The 22643-nt window shown below is 41.3% G+C and overlaps 1 protein-coding gene across 2 annotated transcripts in view; it reads right to left on the minus strand.

Moving 5' to 3' along the window:
- Positions 1-621: 621 nt before the first annotated feature.
- The window catches only part of Rab3gap1 (RAB3 GTPase activating protein catalytic subunit 1), a 62450-nt gene continuing 40428 nt past the window's right edge, over positions 622-22643 (minus strand). For both annotated transcript variants that reach the window (XM_050161470.1, XM_050161471.1), the window contains 13 exons: positions 19843-19935; positions 19116-19282; positions 16748-16837; positions 15851-16023; positions 14205-14259; positions 13601-13972; positions 10567-10704; positions 7582-7809; positions 6456-6552; positions 6259-6362; positions 5866-5981; positions 5373-5475; positions 622-2144 (listed from right to left, as the gene is read on the minus strand). In XM_050161470.1, coding sequence (XP_050017427.1) covers positions 1908-2144; positions 5373-5475; positions 5866-5981; positions 6259-6362; positions 6456-6552; positions 7582-7809; positions 10567-10704; positions 13601-13972; positions 14205-14259; positions 15851-16023; positions 16748-16837; positions 19116-19282; positions 19843-19935 — 1973 coding nt within the window. In that variant the 3' untranslated portion in view covers positions 622-1907. The remainder of the gene's footprint in view (positions 2145-5372; positions 5476-5865; positions 5982-6258; positions 6363-6455; positions 6553-7581; positions 7810-10566; positions 10705-13600; positions 13973-14204; positions 14260-15850; positions 16024-16747; positions 16838-19115; positions 19283-19842; positions 19936-22643) is intronic.

Below are 22643 nucleotides of genomic sequence, written 5' to 3' on the forward strand. Positions count from 1 at the left end.
GAGGAGCTTCATTGCGTGCATCTGCCCGGGAGAGTGGAGCATGCCTCTCTGTCTGAGGCGTCTGGCTCTGAGAGGAGCTGCATTACTTCTGACCTCACTTCCTTTTCCTCCCAGCATTCTCTTCTGTTTACTCCACCCACCTATGTTCTAACCAATAAAATGGGCCAAGCCAGTTTCTTTATTAGCCAATGACCTTCCTCCATCACTTGACAAAGCCTCCTCAGGCTTTACTCCCATGATCATGACTTCTCAGTCTCTGCTGTCACTAGTGATGAATGAGTGGGCTAGTGGGATCCATGCAGGATCTCTAACCACCCCTCAGTGTTGACTATGCTAGGGTGACCTTAGCTCAGTCTTCCCCACCTCCAGAAAGGGCAGAGGAAAAAAGTATATCACACACTTCGCATTTGCCTACATGTCATTCCTTAGGACAGCGCTGATATCATAGGGGTTTTCTAATTCCGAAGTGAACAGCAGTAAGACCAAAGAAAGAGAATGGATAACCACACTTCAAAAGGCCTAAAGAACATTCTAGAGACAGTGTCTTGTAACATTAGGAAGAACTGAAGCATTGGGAACTAAGTGAAGTGACGAAGTGCCCTGGGGAGAAACACAAGTAGCCACATAGACACCAGACCGCTTTATTAGGTAAACTATTCCATTTTAGACCAAGCTTCTCACTGTAGAGTTCTGTCCACACCCAGGAAAGCAGACAGACACTGTCCTGTGGGAACCATCTTCTACGTGGTCTGACACTCAGGCCTCAGCCAGTACCTATGGGTTTCTAAGAAGCAAAGTCCAGCAGCTCAGGGAAAAGCACTGTGAAGCCTGGGGTCAACAACTGGCCCCTATGCACACACAAACGTGTCTGCACAGACTCTACAGCAAATGTATATAGATTTGTTCTGTTTTGTTTTTTTTTTTATAAAAATAGTAACACAGGGTTTGTGCAGTTCTATCAATTTTTAAAAATCGCACAGGCAGAATTTACACTTCATCATAACCATATTTCACTTTGGATTCAAGTGGGAATTTTAGGTCCCAGAATAATTTACAATCCCCAGAGGTCCTGCAGTGACAGACCTAATGCATCCTGAGCCACACAATGGGTGGTGCCATCACCCCTGTACCGACCGCTACAGCCCAGTAGCTCTCCGCTACAAGAGTCCAGCAGTCATCAAGTTCTGCCCACTAGCACATACATCATGGCTCACCAACTGCAAGATGTTCTGTTCTCAGGCTGTGTGATTAGCATGTGCTCATATGATTTTATTAAATACCGTCCCCAGCCAGCAACACAGAGAAGTAAAGTGCAAAAGCAGGGATACAACAAAGAGGACAAAGCGATCCTACAAGACAGACAGATGCACACACAGAACCAATTTGCAGCCAAATGTTATGCACAGACTGATCAGTAGGAATACATTTGGTTACAGTGATGTAGAAAAACAAAACTGCAATTCTAGTTTTTCTCCTAGAATATTCAGATGTTTATCAAATAGCATAATAGAGCTGACCATCAGGTGATGGAATAAACGGAATGACACACGAACACAGATTCTGGACTAAATGCTACCTCCACACTCTCCAGTACCTGAGTTAACAGATACTCTGTTTTGCATACGTGATACTAATAAGGACGACCACTAAGTGTTTCCACAGATGACTATCTCAGGAGAGTGAACAAACTCTGTCCTACAAGGTGAGGGGCCTACTGCTGTGTGGTTTCCTCCACAGAGGCCATCTCCCCCAAGCAGAAGTCTGTGACACCTCAGATCTGTCCCTCTGGCTCAAGCCTGGTACTGGAGATGGCTCCGGATGCTGGTGTGACTCCTGCTGTTGGCTAGGTGAGGTCCTCTTGGTGTTCCTCGGCTGTCCATGGCAGGAGCTGCCTTTCCTCCTCCCGACTAGAAGAAGGAGGTGTCTGAGGAAAAGGCACCTGCAAGTCTGAAGTCCTCCTTGGTGAGTACGCTGTACATGCGCTGTGGCAGGGCTTTGGAGTAGGGCGCAGGCCGCGGCACACTGGCCCTCAGGATAAGCTCCCGGCCTACAGGAGGTGGGAAGTCAGATACCGAGTTCTGTCTTCTCTCCTCTGGGTAGCCCGACCTCTTCAGCTCCTCCTCTGGCAGAGCCATTGCAGCAGCCTTGAATAGAACCAAATGCCAAACTCAAGAGCTAGTTGAAAGATAAGCTACTAAAGGGTGGATGAATAAACACAAGAAACACACAATGTCCTACATTGTTCGGAAATGCATTATGTCCACTGTGTTATGATTGCTCAAAAGAACAAAAACAGAAAAGCAGGAAGCTGGAAAGAGCGTGAGCACTAGCGAGGCAGGCAGAGGTGGGAGACTGGGCACTTGTGGCGCCTCAGCAATGGTGGAGCTGCACTGTGTCTGCATTTCTTCAGGCAGTGACTCAAGTCCGCGTCAGATGTTAACGGGCCAGACTTGTTCTCAAGTCTGGAAAAGCGATTTTTTTTCTTAAAATCTCTACTCTCTCAATAAATTCGTTTCAGATTCTCTTGCCAAATCAGAACCAGAAACACTGGCTTTGTTTGCTGGGCAGCTAAGTGACAGTGAGCTGACAGATGCCCATGGCAATGGCCACAAAGGAAAAGTGCTCAAAGTTGAAGGCATCTGCTTTTACATTCCAGCTGCACCAAGTGCAGTGCAAACAGAGCCATCATAACTCAATACTGCCCTCCTTTCATGATGCAATTGCTCAGGAAAATTCTTGGGCAATGGAAACATGAAGTCACTGTAAGCTGTATAGCCAGAGGGGATGCCAAATCCAGCCGGTTAGTTAAGATGACCTTATGAAGTTAGAGGGATGGGGACGGACGAGGAACTATGAGGGACAAAGGCCATTTTGTTACCTCATCAGAAGACTCAGTCAGCTTGAGAAAGGTGAGAAAAGAAACAGTGATGAAAGGGAGCGAGTGAGGTGGTTAGAGAGCTGGGCACACTCAGGGTCACTTCAGAACAGCATGGCTCCACTGAAGGTGCAGAAACCACACAAGGACACTGGACTACTGACATGGCCAGTGCCTCAGGCTCATGCATCTGATGGCCCAACAGGTGACGTGCAGCAGGGTCATTTAATGAGGAAATGACTGAAAGCCCTCGCCTGTCATCAAGTCGATGCTGTTTAAAAAGTGGTTTGACAGCTAAACCATGTATTTAAGAACTGTTGTCTAGGAACAATTCAACTTATCAAGACCAGAGCAGAGTTGGTCAAGTTCTACTAAACTCATTTAAACCAGAAGACCCAAACCTATATAGTCGCAGTCAACTTTATAATAGTTCGGAATCTTAATATTTTACATTGTTTTTTGGGGGGGAAAGGGGTGGCACGTGCACATGCTTACACCATGGTGTGCTTGTGGCAGTCAAACGACAACTTTCAGGAATGGGTACTCTCCTTCCACCATGTGGGTTCTGGGGACTGAACGAAGGGCATCAGATCTCACAGCAAGTGTTGACCCACTGAGCCATCTCACTGGCCCTACAGCTTATAATTCTGAAGAAAAGTTGTTAAATTACATATGCTATAAAATTGAGCTAAGTCTTAAATATAAATTAAATCTTCATTCTTTAGTAAAATTGGTACAAAGTAACTGCTCCTCATGAAAAGTTACATGAATAAAGATCAGTTCGCTGGAGCTGAGTTAAAAGTGTGCTCATTACATGGGCCTGGAAGCCCTCACTACCAGGCTGGACCGTTAGGCCCATGCATGAGGAGGACGACTCTGGGAAATGAAGAAAGCACACACTTGCCCAAGTGATGGCGCACACTTTAGTGTGTGCGACAGTAGAGCTGGCAGGAGTGAGAACAGAGTGTAGGACGACCGCGGAGGCTACTCCAGTTTAGGAGAATGATTTTCATTACCCCAAACAAGCAACACTCTCAACATTAAAAACCTAGGGATTTCTAGTTTTAAAGCTGCTTAAAATGATTTTCTGTATTTCTTTCTTTTTCCTTTTGGCAGGGTTTCTCTGTCTAACAGCCCTTGCTGTCCTTGAATTCGTTTTGTAGACAAGGCTGACCTTGAATTCAGAGATTGCCTTGTCTCTGCTGGGATTAAAAGCTTAACTCATGATTTTCTTTAAAAAAAAAAAAAAATCACTGAAGAGCTAGCTGAGTCTTCCCTGCTGAGGACACCTCCTGTCCACCTCTGGGAGTTAAGTGTTTCGCTGGTGGAGACGCACATGTGAGCACAGGTGCCACAGGGAAGAAAGGCAAGCAGTACTGCCTCCTATGAGTCATTAATTTATAAACAGAGTCACTTGGTCTTTAACACGAAAAGTTTAAACTTAGGGAACTACCCCATAAATAACATCCACTTTCAACTACTGATCAGTAATGCATTTGACTTTAATTTTGAGTTTCTCACTGAGGACTATGCAACAGTTAGCCCATATGCTGGGTCGTTTTATGTCAACAAAGGCTAGAGTCATCAGAGAGGGAGCCTCAATTAAGAAAATGCCTCCAAAATATCCAGCTGTAGGCAAGCCTGTGGTCTATTTTCTTAATGACTAGATGGGAGAGGCTGTGGCTGCTGCCATTCCTGAGCTGATTGGTGGTTCTGGGTTCTATAAGAAAGCAGGCTAGCAAGCCACAAGGAGCAAGCCAGTAAGCAGCACTCCTCCATGGCCTCTGCATCAGCTCCTGCCTCTGACTTGATTCACTGATTTTCTCCTCAAATTGCTTTAGGTCATCGTGTTTTATCACAGCAATAGTAACCCTAGGAAAGCACCAAGAAAACTCTACTTGGTAAAGAATGACGGTCTCAGAGCTGAGCTGGTGTTCTTGTTTCTAGTGTCATGTCCCTGGTCAGAGAAAATTATATTTAGTGTACACCTTAATACTTTCACCTGGATACTTGATATTAATGTGCCCCGATTCAAGAATCACCTGTGGGTACCAGTACGCGTGTGTGTGGTGTGTGCATGTGTGTGACCAATACTCTTTAATCAGTGGACGGGCTATATAACTTAACCTCCTACTTTCATGAGTGGAGGGAATGAAGATAATTTTTCAAACTGCATTTCCTTCTGTACTTAAACTTGTTTCTACAGTCCTCATAGTCTCAAATCCTTTTCCTTTCAAATCAATCTCTACTACAGGCTGCTTAGAAACTGAAAGCTGTAACCATGGTTCCCCATCCCATACCTCTGGCCCTTGCTAACAAAGCCCCCACTAGCTTCTACAACGCGTATGAGATCCTTCTAATTTCCAAAGTTTAGGTCTGAAATACACTTATCGTTTTACTTAACTCAGTGGATCTCAAAGCCTTAGAAGCCCCGGCCTGGTGTGGAACTCAAAACACCATCCTGAGCAAAGGGCAGGCAAGAAAGACTGTCACATACCCGCTGAGCATTCACAAACAGCTTGTGGATGATCCGGCCTGCATGTCCTCTTCCAGCCCCAGTGACTGACACTTCAGGCTGCTCCAGCAGGCAGCTGACAAATCTAGAGGAGGAAGATGAGAAGGGTGATGTTCTTGAGGCAACCTGAGCCTCATCCAGGGTAGATTCCACTGACCACTCCTCCTAAATCCATCCATGAAAGTGGGAACGATGCTAAGAGAATTAAGTATTTCTCTATCTCTAGTCAGAGGGGCATAACTTCTTCATTTTGTTCTTTCTTTTCTGGATTTGCATCAACAGCCCTGGCTAACCTGGGACAACTTACTAAGTATCCCAGGCTGGCCTTAAATTCAAAGTCAATCTCCTGCGTCAGCCTTGTAAGCACTGGGATTATAGTCATGAGCTACCATGCCATCATATCTCAGAACTGTTACGTTTTCCTAGGAAGACTGCAGCCTGTCCTAAAGATACAAGGAGGCACACATAACAGTACCTTTCAAGATCTTCTTTCTCTTCCTCTTGCTCACATTTTTCAGTTCCAAATTTGGCCTTTAGGGAACGGGCGCGGGCTATTATAGCTTCCACATTAGTAATCTGAAGGATGATTTCCTAGTGGTAGAAAGGGAGGCACAACAGAGACACAGCCTTTAAGAACCTTTCTAAGAGCCAAGAAAATGGATCAGCAGGGAAAGGTACTTGCCACCAAGCCTGACACCCTGAGTCAAGAGTGGAAGGAGAGAACCAATTCCTTCCTCTGTCTTCCACATACATGCACACCATCCTCACCATCCCATAAATAAATGTAAAATGAAAATTTAAAACACAGCTTAAAAAAGTAATCTGCCAGGTGGGGGGACTCTTGGCAAGACCCTGACACAACACTTACTTCCAACTTCTTGTCTTCGGGATTGGGGAAGTGCAGAACTTTGCTGGAATGAGCTATGATCTGCTTTATAATCTTCTTAACTGAAGGAATGTTTTCCAGACTTTCTATTTATGAAAAGATCAAAGAAAACAGTTAAAACGAAGTCAAAACCACATCTTTGGAAATGCACTTAGGGACTAATCAATGGAGACATTTACCTTCTTCCTTTACCTTGAGAACAGCTGCATGAATCACACAAGGCAGGAGGTGCCGAGCTAGGTCTGCAGGCTTCTGCATGGCCAGGTAGTGCAGCACCTGAGGGAGACACGGGACACAAAAACACGGTAGGTTATTACCAAGTATCATGTACATACATGGCTGGATGTGTAATACTTTTATGCAGCTGGCAGATCCTCATACAGGTGTGTAAGAACCTTGCCCTCTGATGTACTGATAATAACTAAAACACGATAGGGCAACAAGACCTTATCTTCTAGGACCATCCTGGCCTCTGGGTCCTGAAGTATCATTATACATCATCTAACAATGATAGATTCTTTCCAAGGCTTCACCATCCCTTCTCTCGACTTTCAGGATTCCTGTCCCAACTTCCTGCATCCACAGGCTTACAGCAGCAGGAGCACCACTGGAACCTGGCTCACTTCCCTACTCACTCTTCATCTGAACATTTCTATAATTTCTATCTCTAATATGCTGGAGGATGGATTTACTTGCTGTTAAATTTACTTATGGGGATGATGTAAGGGGCAATCAGGAACCAGAGAGGAACACTAGTCTCTAGAAGTGCAAGCATTTTTTTGTTTTGCTTTTTTTTTTTTTTTTTTTTTTTTTTTTTTTTTTTTTTTTTTTTTTTTTTTTTTTTGAGACAGGAATTATCTCTGTATAGTCCTGGCTATCCTGGAACTCCCTATATAGATCAGGCTGGCCTCAAACTCGTAGACAGCTGCCTGCCTCTGCCTCCTGAGTGTTGTGCCACCACTGCCCAGCCTAAAATTATTTTTTATATGTATAAAGTTTAATTGTTTCTCCCTTTTCAACTAAAGACTTTGAACAACACTCATGTACTCAGATTGCTGTGTCCCTCAATATTCCCCTAGTAATTTGGTGGAATTTCTTAGGACATGCTCCTTTATCACACTTCTGATCTAAAGTATGAGACAGTATGAAACACGAGTCCTATATAAACCACAACTGTCTTTACAACTAGCTCTAGAATCTGAAATATGATATGTAGGTACACAAAAGCTTAGTGAATTTCAATGTTTTACTTGTTAAGTATGTGCAGACTCTCATGACTAAGATTTAATAATAATTTTCTATTACCTTTTCAGCCTCTCGGGTGTCATCAAACAGTCTCCTCTGGCGTCTCGCTGGAATGGGCTTAGCAGTTTCCCAAGCTTCCACCCACATGTTGCTGGGGATCTTCATGCGGGCACTCAACTCTCCCTTCAGAACCACATTGCCTTTCTCATCAGTCACCTCCTCTTCAATGTAGTCCCTTGGTGAGTACCACCTCACAAAATCTTCCAGAAAACAACCTGGATTAGCTGCCTAAGCCAAAAAAATACAGCAAGAGAAAGCAAAATAAATAAATAGATAGATAAATAAAATCAACATTTCTGACAAGTCAATTTTCAAAATCATATTCACACTTTGTTTGAACAGCACATTTAAAATGGGAGATGTTAAAGTACCAAAAACATTTTTTCCTGTTTTACAGGAGGGGAAATTTTCATATGACTTTGTACAAATTTTGTAGCATAGCTTCTCAGTACTTAACAAAGCAGTAAATAAGCTCAGGTGCAGTAAATTAAACAATGCACAGCACAACCAGAATAACACAGGGAGTGACAGAAACCCTCTATTTTTCTCCTCGGTTAGTCAATATCAGCACCGTAATAAATATCAGCTAGCCTCACGAATGTTCTATTCAGCAACCAAACTCTAAGGCTTCACGTAAAAACACCAACATCTAAACTCCCATATTGTTAAGGAACTGAAATCTCACTACTATTATTGTTTGGGCTTCTAAAAGCAAACATATTAAAGTTCCAATCACTGCACAAGTACTTAGAATTAACAATGATTTATTCTGGAATATTTTCAGCAATTCTGCTTTCAAGTCTAGAAGATAAAGAACCTCAGAGTGCTAGTGGTGAGCGTCTTTCAAGTGCCCAGTGTTGTTCGCAGAGTACTAAGGATGGGCATGGTAAGCATTGTTGGTGAGAACAGTCTGCTTCAAATGTGATGGGTAAACTCACGGGACTTAATGGCAAGCCTGACCATCCCTCAGCTAAGGAGCCAGAAGGAAGTTCTTCACTAATTCTAAATCCATTCTTGTAAAGCTATGCCACAGTCCGTGACAGTGACTAGGGATTTATGCACAGAGGTCTAGGTCCTACCCAGGTAGCATATTCATCTGAGTAAAGATAATGTGGTGGCTATCCTTGAACACTGACTAATACAGAAAGTAAGCTTAATAGAAAACAATATTCAATTCCCATGTTACAGCCCTCCTCTGCCCTAAGCTCTTAGTAACACACCAGGCTGCACCAACACCTCAGCCTTGGCGTATCTTCTTTTTACTGTTAAAGGATTTATCACAAGGGATGGCCTGGACTAAGTTCTTATGATGTACGGATGCCTTGCGGCAAACATCCAGCCCCCACTCTGGAATCCCTAAGCGGCTCTAACAGGAACTGTTCCTATACAGAAGGGGAAGGTAACTCGTGTATTTATTAAAAGCATTTGCCCCCCAGCTGTTTCTAAGAGCCACTTTACACACGTGCCTCTATCTCCTGGTTAAAACAATCTTATTACAGATTTGTAGGTGCCCAGTTGAATCCGAAAGCATTCATAAGCAGCAGTTCTGCCCATGCACCATGTTAAAAGAACTGCATAGTTGCAGTGTGTAACATCTCCCCGCACAATGCAGAGACACTAAACTAAGAAGGCAGCTAGAGGTCAGAAGGAAAGCAGCAGTGGAGGCTCACATTTCTTGTTGTACTTATCCACACAGCTGACTCCCTTCTTTCTGGTTTTATCCAGAGAGCAATTTGCCTTCTCTTATGCACCACATCAACTACTTTTAATACTGCCCAGCAGCAAAAAAGTCACGGGTATCTTATTTTAAAGCTCTCATGGGGAGAATAAGCAGAGAACAGAAGGCTCCCTTTTATCATCATGTAATTCCTGGCAGGTAGGGAAGAAAGTGGAAAAGGTAGCCACGAAGTGCTTGTGTTAAAAAAGAAAACCCAAGCATTTCAGAGAAAAATCAAACTCAGGCCATCCTGTAGAGGACAGATATGGACTGAGAAGGGCTATGAACTAGGGAGACAGAGGCCACTGTGACTGAAGAGAAAGAAGTTCAGGCTTGGAAAATGTTTCAGAACTTCCCAGTAGGTAGGGAAGCCTTTGGCCCACTGGCCTCCCCATCTGAGTTATTCTTCACATTCAGGTTGAGTATCCTTTAATCCAAAATACACAAGGCTGGGAGTGTTTAACTTTTAGATTTGTGAATTTTTAGAGACACAAAATGAGCTTAGAATCAAGTCTAAACATGAAATTCATTTTCATGCAACACACAGACACATCTACCATGAAGGTGATTTTATATACAATGATTTAAATAATTTTGTTTAAAATAATTTTAAACTATTTTGCCTAAATATAGGCAAAATAGTCACACACATAAAACATTTCAGATATTGGATCATATAGTATCTTATGGTTAAGGACACTCAAATGTCACTCTTCCCTGAATACTAGGTGCTGTATACCCAAGCACTTATCTAAGCCCACAATAACCCCCGGCAGATAGCAAAATACTCACTCTCCTGAGAAACTTCCTATAACTGTTCAACAAGTCAGTCACTTCTCCGACCCTGCATTCTTTGAAGACTAGACATTTATACATAAATCTTCTCTCACAAGCTCAATAGACTAAATACAGTCTCTCTCTCTACCTACTCAGTGTATAACACAAACGATTGTTGAGTAAAAAAAATCCACATTAAATCCCAAGAGTTTCCTAAAAGGCTTAAATTGGCTGAGCACACTCAGATGAAAAAAAAAAAAAAAAGAAAGAAAAATCCCTAACACAGAGAGAATATATTCAATTCTCAACTTTGGAAAGCAGGCTGATTTTCTTTTTTCAAACCTAAGAAATGAGTCCTTTGGGGGCTGAGGTAGCATTTTGTAACAAGTAATAAATTCAAACACTTAAAAAAGACACAGCCTTCCTGTGTTTTTCACAGTTTCATCCAGAATAGCTGAAAATAGAGCCGGTGCTCTGAACATGTGACCCACCTTGAAAGACTCCATATCGGAAAGCAGGCAGGCACTCTGCATGCGTGCACGGAGGTGCGCCCCCTCAGCAGATGTCCCTAACTTAGCTAAGACCTCAGACTGCTCTTCCAGCAGGTCTTCTGTCATGGGCGCTGGCTCCTGCGAAGCACAAAAGGACAAAGGTCACCAGTGGCCCCTTTTAGACAAAGTAGAACCATAAAAAGAGAATAAAAAGTTATTTCTGCTCATGTAGCCATACATACACATACCAAAGAATTCAGAGAAATGAAAAAACTTAACAATTCCCCCATTTAAAAAGTAACAAATTAAGAATAAATGACTCTCACGTCTCCTATCCCTGGTGGACAAGGCTGCCAAGTTACCCTTGTCAAGAACTCACAGCTAAGACAGGGAGGGACTGGCATTCACCGCACAAGTTTCTGCCTATTAATGTTAGAGAAATAAAGTGCTAATGATTATGTCACCGCAAACTGCAACAAGAATTTTTAGTTCAAAAAATGGGCTGCAGCTGATCAAAGTTAGAATGACCAGTACTGATTTGAAATTACAAAGGTCTGCTTCTGTGTTCTACAGCTACCACCCATCACTTTGAATTAACAACAATCAAGTGCCAGGTAAGACTCACCGGCACACAGGGTGGACAATGGCACAGTGGTTCAGATGAACAGTTCCCAAGGCAGTAGGTTTATGATGGAATCCCACTATGTGACCTCACTCCTTTCAGAGGCTCTTTCTGAAAGCTAAGTCCTGACACACACTTAGTGAACATTAACAGTTATAAGCACATATAAACTTCATTTTCTCTCACAAACTAAATATGATTATTTACATATCATACAGGCTTACAAATTACACGAGCTTCTAACGAAACACTTTAGAGCAGAAGCCTTCACTCCTGCTATTAAGGAGCTATTTTTATAATATAATTCACGGGATGGAAGAGAAGGTATAAAAATTATTAATTAATAAACACAAATGAAACACTAGTACAATAATATACATGAATCCAAAATAAAACTATAGTGAAAAGAATTAGCCATATAAACAAACTGAAGCAAGGCATGATGGTACATACCTGTAATCCTAGAACCTGGAAGATGGCGGCTAAAGGATCTGGGGTTAAGATCATCCTCAGCTTCATAGTGAACTCAACACCAACTACAGGAGACCTAACTCGACTTTCTCCCTTTCTCCCCACATCAAAAGCCAAGAATACTTCTGTCCTAGTTAGGTTTCTGTTGCTGTGGCAACACTGATCAAAACCACCTTGAGGAAAAAAGGGCTTATTTTGTCTTATAACTTCTCAAGTCAAAATCCATCACTAAGGGAAGTCAGGACAAGTATTCAGGAACTTGGAGGCAAAAATGAAGCTGAGGCCACAGAGTAATGTTGTTTGCAACTAATTGCTCTCCATGGCTTGCTCAGCCTGCTTTCTTATACAAGCCAGGACCACCTGGAAGTAGGCTGAGCTTCCCAACATCAATCATTCACCAAGAAAATGCCGTATGGAGCCAGTTCCTCCAGTGAGTTCCTCTTCCTAGATGACTCTCACTAGTGTCACACTGACGGAAATTAATCCGTACAATACTGTATTATTCTGCAAACATATAATACAAATAGCTCCATTTATATGTTATTTGTTTATTACTCTATATGGATCCATGACATATCAAGTGAATGGGATAACACACAATAATCACATGCACGTGAGGATAGAAACAGATCAACCATTTAGAGACATAGTTTAGTAATAGCTATGAAAACATTTCATGATATATAAACCAGTCATTTCACAGGAAATTGTGGCCAATAAACTTTGAAGAATGTTTAGGTTCATCAAAAGTCAGGAAAATAGCTAGGCATGGTGGACATCTTTAACCAGCACTCGGGTAATGGAAGCAAGCAGATCTCTATGAGTTTGGGACCAGCCTGATTATCACAGTGATCAGGGCTACATAGTAAAACCTTCCTCAAAAGAACAGAAAAAGGGAGAAGCCAGGGAAATAAAAGATACTGCACCAGTATAATACTGATAATGATACTGACTGGAAATGTGGTTTATATAAGTGAAATAAAATATAAGTAATTTCAGTGCTAGAATCTTACTGTACTTTCTTGCTAAACTGCATGACTAAAATCTGTTAGCACATAGTAAGCATTTCATCATGAGAAAGGGAGAGAGTGAGAATTAATGTTTCCTTATCCTTTAATTTTACATCCTTTAAGGAGGATGTAAACCAGGTAGGTACGACCTTTTCACAATGTATTTATTTATTATGCTTATATGTGTGCATGCCCACAGGCCAGAAGACGGCACCATATCTCATAACAGATGGTTGTAAGCCACCATGAGGTTGCTGAGAATTGAACTCAGGACCTCTGAGCCACCTCTGAGTAATCTCTCCAGTCCCCAGGTAAGACCTTCTTTTTTGTTTGTTTGTTTGTTTTTGTTTTTTGTTTGTTTTTTCGAGACAGGGTTTCTCTGTGGTTTTGGAGCCTGTCCTGGAACTAGCTCTTGTAGACCAGACTGGCCTCGAACTCACAGAGACCCGCCTGCCTCCGCCTCCCTAGTGCTGGGATTAAAGGCGTGCACCACCACTGCCCCAGGTAAGACCTTCTTAAAGGGAACTAGATAACATCTATCCACTTACCTAGCAATACCATTTTTCTTATGAAATAATAGCAGGGACAGACCATTGAAAAGAGGAAAACCTGCCAGGCGGTGGTGGCGCACGCCTTTAATCCCAGCACTTGGGAGGTGGAGGCAGGTAGATTTCTGCGAGTTCGAGGCCAGCCTGGTCTACAGAGCGAGTTCCAGGAGGAGAGGGTGAAGAAGAGTGTGATCGAAACACAGTGCATTGACTTCTCAAGTCAAAGGAATGACCTTACATAAGGTGAACAGTATCCACTGAAACTTCAAAACACCACTCACTTTCAGAGTGACAGACCTGAAAGTTCCACAGTCCACTTCAATTCCAGACCTAAACAGACTTTCATCTCCTACTAGAAAGACACAAAGCCTTGGTGTGCATACCTGGGTCACCGGGATGTAGAGAGGCTCTCCATTATGCAGCAGTGTGAGTCTCCCATGCTGGTGCAGGCGTCCTTCTGGCTTTAAGCTGGCCATCTCCTTGGGGCCTCCTTTCTTGCCACTCTCTTGGCCATTTCCTTTAAGGTCTTCAGTATCACTGAGGCATTCAAAAAATTCTTCTTCACTATCGCTCCAAGAATCCCAGGATTTTCCCACTTCTCCCTTTTCCTTCTCTGTATCTCTGAGATGGTCCAGGCCTAGCTGGCCTCCAGCTTTCCCAGCATCCCCTGAATATGCATTAGTTACATTATCTGAAGGGCTTGTCTTTTTTCCCTCATCACGTGCTTTCTTCCTTTCGATACAACAATTTAACATCTGAAGAAAACAGAAATAACATTTAGGCTGAATTGGAGAAAAGCAAAATATAACAATTGCTTGAGTATTTCTTTCTACTCTTTCCCGGGACCTTGCTAAGAATTATAGTGATTATAAGCAACCCAGAAGCAGCACAAGGAAAATAGCCTCCATAAGTCATTACGTCACTGAGGGTTAGCTTAAGCTTCAAGTGTGTGTGTGCATGCTGCTGCGGCTGTGGGGAAACTGTTACCTGTAATTTCTGATGTAGTAAACAGCATCTTAGATCTGGTGGTCCACTTGTTAGTCTACCAAATAAAGAAAAATAAAGCTTGGTTTTAGTAAAATTATATCAGATAAGCCTATTTATACATGGCCACTGTTTTTTTAGCTATATATACTGTTAAGAAGCTAAAACTAGATTTCTATACATAAGAAAGCCAGATTCCAAAAGGATACATATGATTAAAAGTTTTTCCTCCTAGCTCACAATCAATAGCAGAGATAAAAGACATGTGAAACATAAGGGCAAACTCACAACAGTTTCCAAGCTAGTTAGAAACCCAAGCCTCCTTGCATTTCACACAGACTAAAGTCATCTGTGCATTCAGCTTTCAATTTTTAGGTGGATTCTCATTATACAAACCAAGGTCTCTCTCTGCCTCTATTTTGCCAATGAGATCCTGGACTTCCTCTGGTTCTAAATAACTAGGTTTTTCCACTCAGTGTGCTTCTGCATCTGTGATAACGGCCAGAGCAAAACAATAACAACCAAGAGAACATCCAGATAAATAGAGACTGGCAAACTTCCTAACACAAAGCACCTTTGGGTCAGTGGCCATTTTCCACTATTCACATCATTTTCCTGAGCAAGGGTAGACAAGCACTAGCCTATAAGTACAGGCATGTATGATCAGTACGGTCTATTCAATAGTGGAATGTCCAAATAAAAAGATTCTAGACTGGGGCTGGAGAGATGGCTTAGCAGTTAAGAGCACTGACTGCTCTTCCAGAGGTCCTGGGTTCAATTCTCAGCACCCACATGGTAGCTCATAACTGTCTGTAGCTCTAGTTCTAAGGGACTTGGCACCCTCACACACAGATATACATGCACATAAAATAAAAATAAGTAAAATTAAACAACTTAATGAAATTTTAATAAAAAAGATTCTAGATAATGTTTAGTGACTGAACTTATTGTACCCTTTAAAGGTATTTTCCTTCAAATAATAAAATATATGTACAGATGATTTAAGAAATACAAAAAGTACTTTCACACCTGGGAAACTATTAACAGTTGACTGTAGTATTCCTCTCCAATCTTTTTCTATACCTGCATATCAGCATAATTGAAAGCATTCTGTGACATATTGCCATATCTAATCACTAAAACAGTTTCTACGACTAGTCTTATTTGCTTGTTGAGACAGGTTCTTACTGTAGCTCTGGCTGGTCTGGAACTTGCTGTGTAGAGCAGCACACTGACCTTAACTCACAGAGATCTGCCTGCCTCTGCCTCTTGACTCCTGAGAGCTGCCACTATGCCCAACATAGTTTCTATGCTAAGGTTCTTGAGGGCTGCAGATGTAGCTCAGTGGTAGAGCACTTGCCTAGCATGTATGAGGCTCTGAGTCCAATCCTCAATATACCACCTTAAACAAAACAAAATAGTTTCTAGAAGAAAACTGTAGACATGCAGCAGAGTCTACCTACTCTTCTGCTGACAGTTAGGTTGTCAGGCCTTGCCTCCTCTTATAGATGTACTGCAATGAACACTGAGTTAAGCTTGTATCCACATTTCTTACTACCTTTCCAGGAAGAATTCCTAAAAGAAGTCGGGTGTTTGCTGATAAAAATAAAAAACACACTATCTAAACAATTGGAAATTAAAATTATTACCCTGGAATCAGAAAGTTGTTTTCCCATCTGAAGCGCATTTCAAGAACAAACTCCTGCCAGAGATGTGCCACTCCCTTCAGCCCTCCATGGTAGAAATTGATCATACAAAGACACAAGGCCAGTTTGTATGTTAAACTGTCAGAGGGTGCAGATTTGAACTGATTGTAGAGAGTCTAAATTTAACAAAAGAGAAACAAAGCAAAACCAGTTAACAGCAAACTTGTATACATGAACAAAAGGTATGTAAGAAGAATAGTGTCAACGTTAATCAATAAGAATCTGCTACAAAACAAAGTTAATGACATGCATAGTATACTTATGCTATTATCTTCTGTCTCCCAAAAGCTCCTGCTACCAAAACCTGGATCTACACAAACATTCTAATCAGGTCATTATCTGAGTGGCTGTGAACTCCACTCAGTTTTCCAAGATTCTGTTTTTGGGGTGTGTGTGGGAGGGGTAGGGTTCGAGACAGGGTTTCTCTGTGTAGCCCTGGTTGTCCTGGAAGTCACTCTGTAGGTCAGGTTGGTCTCAGACTTACAGAGCTCCCCCTGCCTCTGTCTCCCGAGTGCTGGGATTAAAGGTGCCACCACCGCCTGGCTCCAAGATGGTTTATAAAATAAAGAGATATACTTAGGTTATCACACTAGACATTCAGCAAACCTCCTAGAAATTAATTGCATTTAAAATATTTTAATGTTGAAGCCGGGCGTTGGTGGCGCACGCCTTTAATCCCAGCACTCGGGAGGCAGAGGCAGGCGGATCTCTGTGAGTTCGAGGCCAGCCTGATCTACAAGAGCTAGTGCCAGGACAGGCTCCAAAGCTACAGAGAAACCCTGTCTCGAAAAAACAAAAAAAAAAAAAAAAAAAAAAAATTAATGTTGAATACCAACTTACATAGTCTTCACCTTCTGATGGATGGGTGCTATTATCTATTGAAGTAGTTGCATCTGATGGCTTCTCAGAAGCAGCATCTGGGAATAAGAACTGGGGAAGGGGATAACACATGTTAAACTTGCCTACTTTGCTGCTTTTCTATTTATTTTTTTTAATTTATTTATTTATTTATTTATTTATGTCTTATTTTGCTGTTAGTATTACCATGATTCCATTTAGGTTTAATTATTTATTGGAGAGACAGGGTCTAATGATATAGCTCTGGCTAACTGGGAACTCACTCTGTAGACCAGGATGGCAAAGAATTCACAGAGATCCTCCTGCTCTGCCTTCCATTGCTGGGAATAAGTGTGAATAAATGTGTGTGCTACCAACCACACCTGCTATTCTGTTGATTGTTATAAGTGTGAATAAATGTGTGTGCTACCAACCACACCTGGCTATTCTGTTGATTGTTATAACCCATACAACACACTGCCTGACTTCCCAGTGGATTTGCTGTTAAAATTATAGAAATGTTCTTACTAAGATGTCCAGCTGATTCTATATTCTGTCAAAAGAAAACTTTTTTTTTCTTTTTTTGTTTTTGTTTTTTCAAAACAGGGTTTCTCTGTAGCTTTGGAATCTGTCCTGGGACCTAGCTCTTGTAGCCCAGGCTGGCCTTGAACTCAGAGACTCTGCCTGCCTCTGCCTCCCAAGTGCTGGGATTAAAGGCATGCACCACCACCACCCCGGCCAAGAAAACTTTTTCAGTAATATACAGATTCCAAAAAATTTTCATTCAAATAACCATTTGATTCTGTGAGATGAACAACACAGAAGCAAAAATTCATCACACTGATTCCATTCTTGTGTAATAAGAATGTGTAATAAAAAAATTGTGAACAGCTTTAGAGTCAAAATTTGACAACTTAAAAACACCTCTGTATTCAAAAGAACCTATAGTAAGATCACCCACAGGTTTACATGTATGAAATACTAAAGGCATGGTATGAAAGACCCCCTAGGAAATGAGGAGCTTGAGCCAGCAACAGCCAATGTATCTTCTCTAAGTTAGCACAGTGTGGTGTGTTTAGTCAGACAGTGATGGGATAGGTTTCAGTGTTGATGACAATTGACTGTACAATTTGGATTTTGAAAACATTTAAGGTTACTTTTTTTTAAAGATAAGATTTCACTTTAAAGCCTAGGCTAGACTTGAACTCATCATCTTCCTGTTTTAGCCTTCAAAGTGCTAGGCTTATGCCACCTTCCAAGTCATAAGGATATATTTTTAAGGTGTCTTCTCTACAGAGAATTACTTTCTTTTATTAGTATTCAAGCTGTTTTCTGATACTGCCATCCAATAATCTGTCTTCTTTACCACATAAAACATGCTCAGACTTTTTAGTTTTTAAGTAGTATTTCGCAGATGTATAAAACTTACAGTCACTACTAAGTACAGGTAGAGGACTTTTACAAACACTAGCCCGTTCTCACAGTACCCATCTTTACAATGTACGTGCTACAGATCTGACTAAGAGTCTTGTTCAGAAAAATGACAAGACATATGCTAAGGTCAGCATCGGGTCCACATACAGCATTCCTTTTCCTTCATTACACTATACTTGAAGGGTTTCTCTCAAGACTATATTATAACTACAATTACAATAACAACAGCTATCACTAGTAAAGATGGCACCACATATGGTCCTTTAATTTTACAACTGTCTCCAGCTTCTTCTTCTTCTTCTTCTTTTTTTTTTTTCCTGGTCTTTTTGAGGCAAGGTCTCTCTGTTATGCATTTCTGGCTGTCCTAGAACTTGCTATGTAGGCCAGAACTCAGAACATTCAATTTCTGTCACAAACTGATCTGTTTCAAGTAGTGTTAGGCTGTACAAAAGTGCAATGCTGTATCATGCAGATTTCCTGCCATCTGCCCATCTCTGTCCTGACAGCTCTTGGCGAAGCACTCTACAAACACCACTGTTCAACATGTCCTCAGGCAGCAGAGGCCATGGGTTTGATCCCACTGCAAAACAAAACCTTAGCTCCAGTCCTGTGTTTCTTGACTTAGCACCCAGCACACTCTTTAGGAAGCATCCTGACTCCCACTATGCACCTTAGCACACTCATTAGCTCCTGTGCAGCTACCCACAGGGACACGCCCCCCACCCCCCCATTTTCTGCTCTCTTCTCACTGTCTCCTGTCCTGTTTGACTCTGACTCTACTCTTCTTCCTACTACCTAGTGATAGTCTCTGAATGTGGAACTTTTATACTTTAAGCTCCCAAATCAGTGCTTGCCATAAAGAAAAGGGTGCATGTATAATGAGCACATGTTTATGCACACACACACACACACACACACAAGCAAGGTAGCTGCTTACCAAGAGAATGGTATTGAGAACATCATTGTTTAGAGGTGACTCTTCTCCTCTGTGCTTCCGTATTTTCTTCTTTGCTGTATAAACCATATTTGAAACTGACAATTTATGAATTGGAACTGGTGCTGGTTCGGTCAGCTTTGACAGAGCATGAGTTATATCAGCAACTTCTACAAAGTAGAAAGACATGCAAATTATATCACCAAGAGTTGTAGAGAAAGTGATCAGTAAACCTACATGCTTGAGTTCTTCTTTACACAAATATTACATGCTCTCGGAATTTTAAAATTTAAAGTTCTAACTCACATGTTCAGCTTTACATGGAAGTGTGCGTGTCAGAGATATCACACAAATTATTTTTCCTCAGAGAACTTCAAATATGAATATCTAAAACACCTTATTACTATGTTTTGGTGGGAAGAATTGATTTAAATGCATTTACTGTCTTGTTTTGTTTGAGACAGGTTTCTCTGTGTAGCCTTGGTTGTCTGGAACTTGCCATGTAGACTAGGCAGGCCTCTAACTCAGAGATCCGCCTGCCTCTGCCTCATGAGTGCTGGGCTTAAAAGTGTGTGCTAGTTTAACAAGCTCTGGGAATAGCCTGGAAAGAAAGGCAGCTGTACAGTTCATCTACTTGTCCAACTAAATCCAGAATAGCAAAAAGTTGCCAGAATACATGCCAAAGAGCAAGGGCAAGGACTTAGAAAGGCTGTAAAGTAAAGTGGGTCACCTCTTCCTTCTTCCTCAAATGTGGATCGTCCAAGAATCTCATCAGTTGATTCCTTTCGACGGCAAATTTTTAAAAATTCAGTGACAAAATCACCTACAAAGAAAAAAAAATTACTCATTTTTGAAATTTAACTCCAAGAAATCAGTCCAACATAGTACAAATCTCTTAACAAAAGTTATAAGCTAAGATACAGTTGGAAAGCTGGGTGTCGAGGTGCACACCTGTAGTCTCAGCACTCAGGAGGCAGAGGCAGATGGATCTGGGAATTTGAGGCCAGCCTGGTCTACAGAGTGAGTTCCTGGACAGCCAGGGCTGTTACACAGAGAAACCCTCCCAGGGGGAATCTGTTTTTCTCTGAGGAAGATAAAAACTGCCCTACATCAGAAGTAGATTTATTCCTTTTCTCTATCTGGGGACAGAGCAAAGTCTCTGCTCAGTGGTACTCCTGTTTGGGTGCATGCTTTTCCTGGAGTTTACTAATTGACTCCCAGTCTCAGGAGGGCTTTCCTTCTTAATAAGCTGCTTCTATTTCTGTAACAAAAAATTCCTTCAAGAATGAAAGGAAAACAAAATGTACTTCCTAATATTAAGCCTTTTTCATATGTTTCAATGTTATCAATATCCTTTATCATTAAATCATAAAGTAACAATATGATTATATATCTTTTTCTTTCCCTGTTATCCTACAATAATTCTGAAACAAAAAAAACATTAAAAAATAAACTACAAAGATGTTTATAGAGAATCAATAAATCATGTAACGTGAAGCTGTTACATCTTTGGTTACATATTAATGATATACTTTGTGTCACTATAAAGACAAAAATGATTTCCTACATTTTCAAGGTTGAAGAGTTGTTTGGGGTGGGCAGGGTGGCTCAGTGAGGCTGAGCGCTCAGACCCACATGACGGAAAGAACAATTCCCTCAAGTTGTCCTCTACCTTCACACAAGCTGTCACATATGAATGCCACGTCTCCCCCAAATATGTATAATAAAAACACATTTTTATTTAAAAAAATTATATATAGTAGGCTGACTGTCTCAACCTCCCAAGTACTAAGATTTCAGGAAGCTATACATGGAACCAAGACCTTCTCTTCCACAAAGCTTCTCATTTGGAAGCTGAATGTCTTCCCTCTGTGGACTCCTTTCAACTACAATCACATAGTATCAGCAGGAATTGGGAGGAGGCTGAAAGATGGAGGGGGCATTCAAGGTCATTCTTAACATATAGTAAATTGAAGAACAGCCTGTACTATATCAGACACTGACTCAAAAGTGTTATATTTGCACCAAGAAATTAAAGTTTAACAAGAATTTTCAGTACTGAAATATAAATACAAAGTATACATTTAAGTTTTAGAATTTACTAACATTTTCTGACTTTTTTCAGAAATGTAGAAAATTCTAATAATTTTGTCATTAAAACTATACAAATAGAGAATGGTAGCACAAGCCTTTAATCCCAGTACTTGGGAGGCGGAGCCAGGCAGATCTCCATAAATTCGAGGTCAGTCTGGTTTACTAGTTCTAGGACAACCAAGGCTAGGGTCTGGGGGCTGGAGACTTGGCTCAGTGGTTCCAAAGGTCCTGAGTTCAATTCCCAGCAACAACATGGTAGCTCACAACCATCTGTAATGAGATCTGGAGCCCTCCTTTGGCGTGCGGCCATACATGGAAATAGAATGTTGTATACATAATAAGTAAATAAATCTTTAAAAGAGAGAGAGAGAGAGAGAGAGAGATCTTGTCTTGGAGGGGAAAAAAAAAGCCAAAACTACACAAAGTATAGGGTGAGATCATGGGCCATTAACTTAAAATTCGAATGTTTCTCAAGTTTTCTAGTTATTACAAAAGGCAGCAGATGATGAAGAAGGTATTAAGAAGTAGTCTACTTGGCAAAATTGTATATTATTATGTACCATAAACACAGCAGTTTCTAGAGAACAGGACAATGGCTAAAGTATGATATACATACAGATGCATAAGCGTTTCATCACCCTAATATGACATGAAGTGTGCAGCAACTTAATCTGTTTCCCTGCTGAGAAGAGTATTTCACTGCTGCTTCCAAAGCTTAGGAAAGTTCTTCAGACTTGTAGGTGTAAGATGTGGGTCCGTTCAACTTGTAACTGACAATGCTGTCTCTCTAAGGCCACAGACAAACTCCACTATTAGGTACCTTAAGTGCCAAGTGTAAGTTGACATTTGATGAACAGTACACAACAAATGATTGAAAGCTAAAGTATGAAACTTGAAAGAATTAACAAAAATACTTAAAAAACAGAACTAAAAACTAAAAAAATACTTTAAAGAAACAGCCATTAAGAAGGTCTTTTTGTTTTGGTTTTTCGAGACAGGTTTTCTCTGTAGCTCTGGAGCCTGTCCTGGACTCACTCTGTAGACCAGGGTGGCCTCGAACTCACTGAGATTCACCTGTCTCTGCCTCCCGAGTGCTGGGATTAAAGGTGTGTGCACCACTGCCCAGGTGAGGAAGTATTATTTTAATAACGTCAGTTGAATGTAACATGTTGGGTGGTACAGAGTAAAGGTAGGCATAACTGTACTAAATGTAAGAGACAAACGAGGAAATATGACATCAAGGTTATAGATTTCAGAAGACCTGCAGAGAGAAACCTAAAAAAAAGGTAATAGAAACACATGTCTTTAATATCAGCACTCAAGAAGCAGAGGCAGGTAAATCTCTGAATTTGAGGCCAGCCTGAGTCTGGTCTACAGTGAATTCAAGGCTCCAGAGCTACACAGAGATCCTATCTCAAAGGGGAAAAAGATTCCAGA

This window comes from Alexandromys fortis, unplaced genomic scaffold (assembly GCF_014885135.2).
Source record: "Alexandromys fortis isolate MF-2015 unplaced genomic scaffold, M_Fortis_MF-2015_v1.1 scaffold_109, whole genome shotgun sequence".
Lineage (NCBI taxonomy): Eukaryota > Metazoa > Chordata > Mammalia > Rodentia > Cricetidae > Alexandromys > Alexandromys fortis.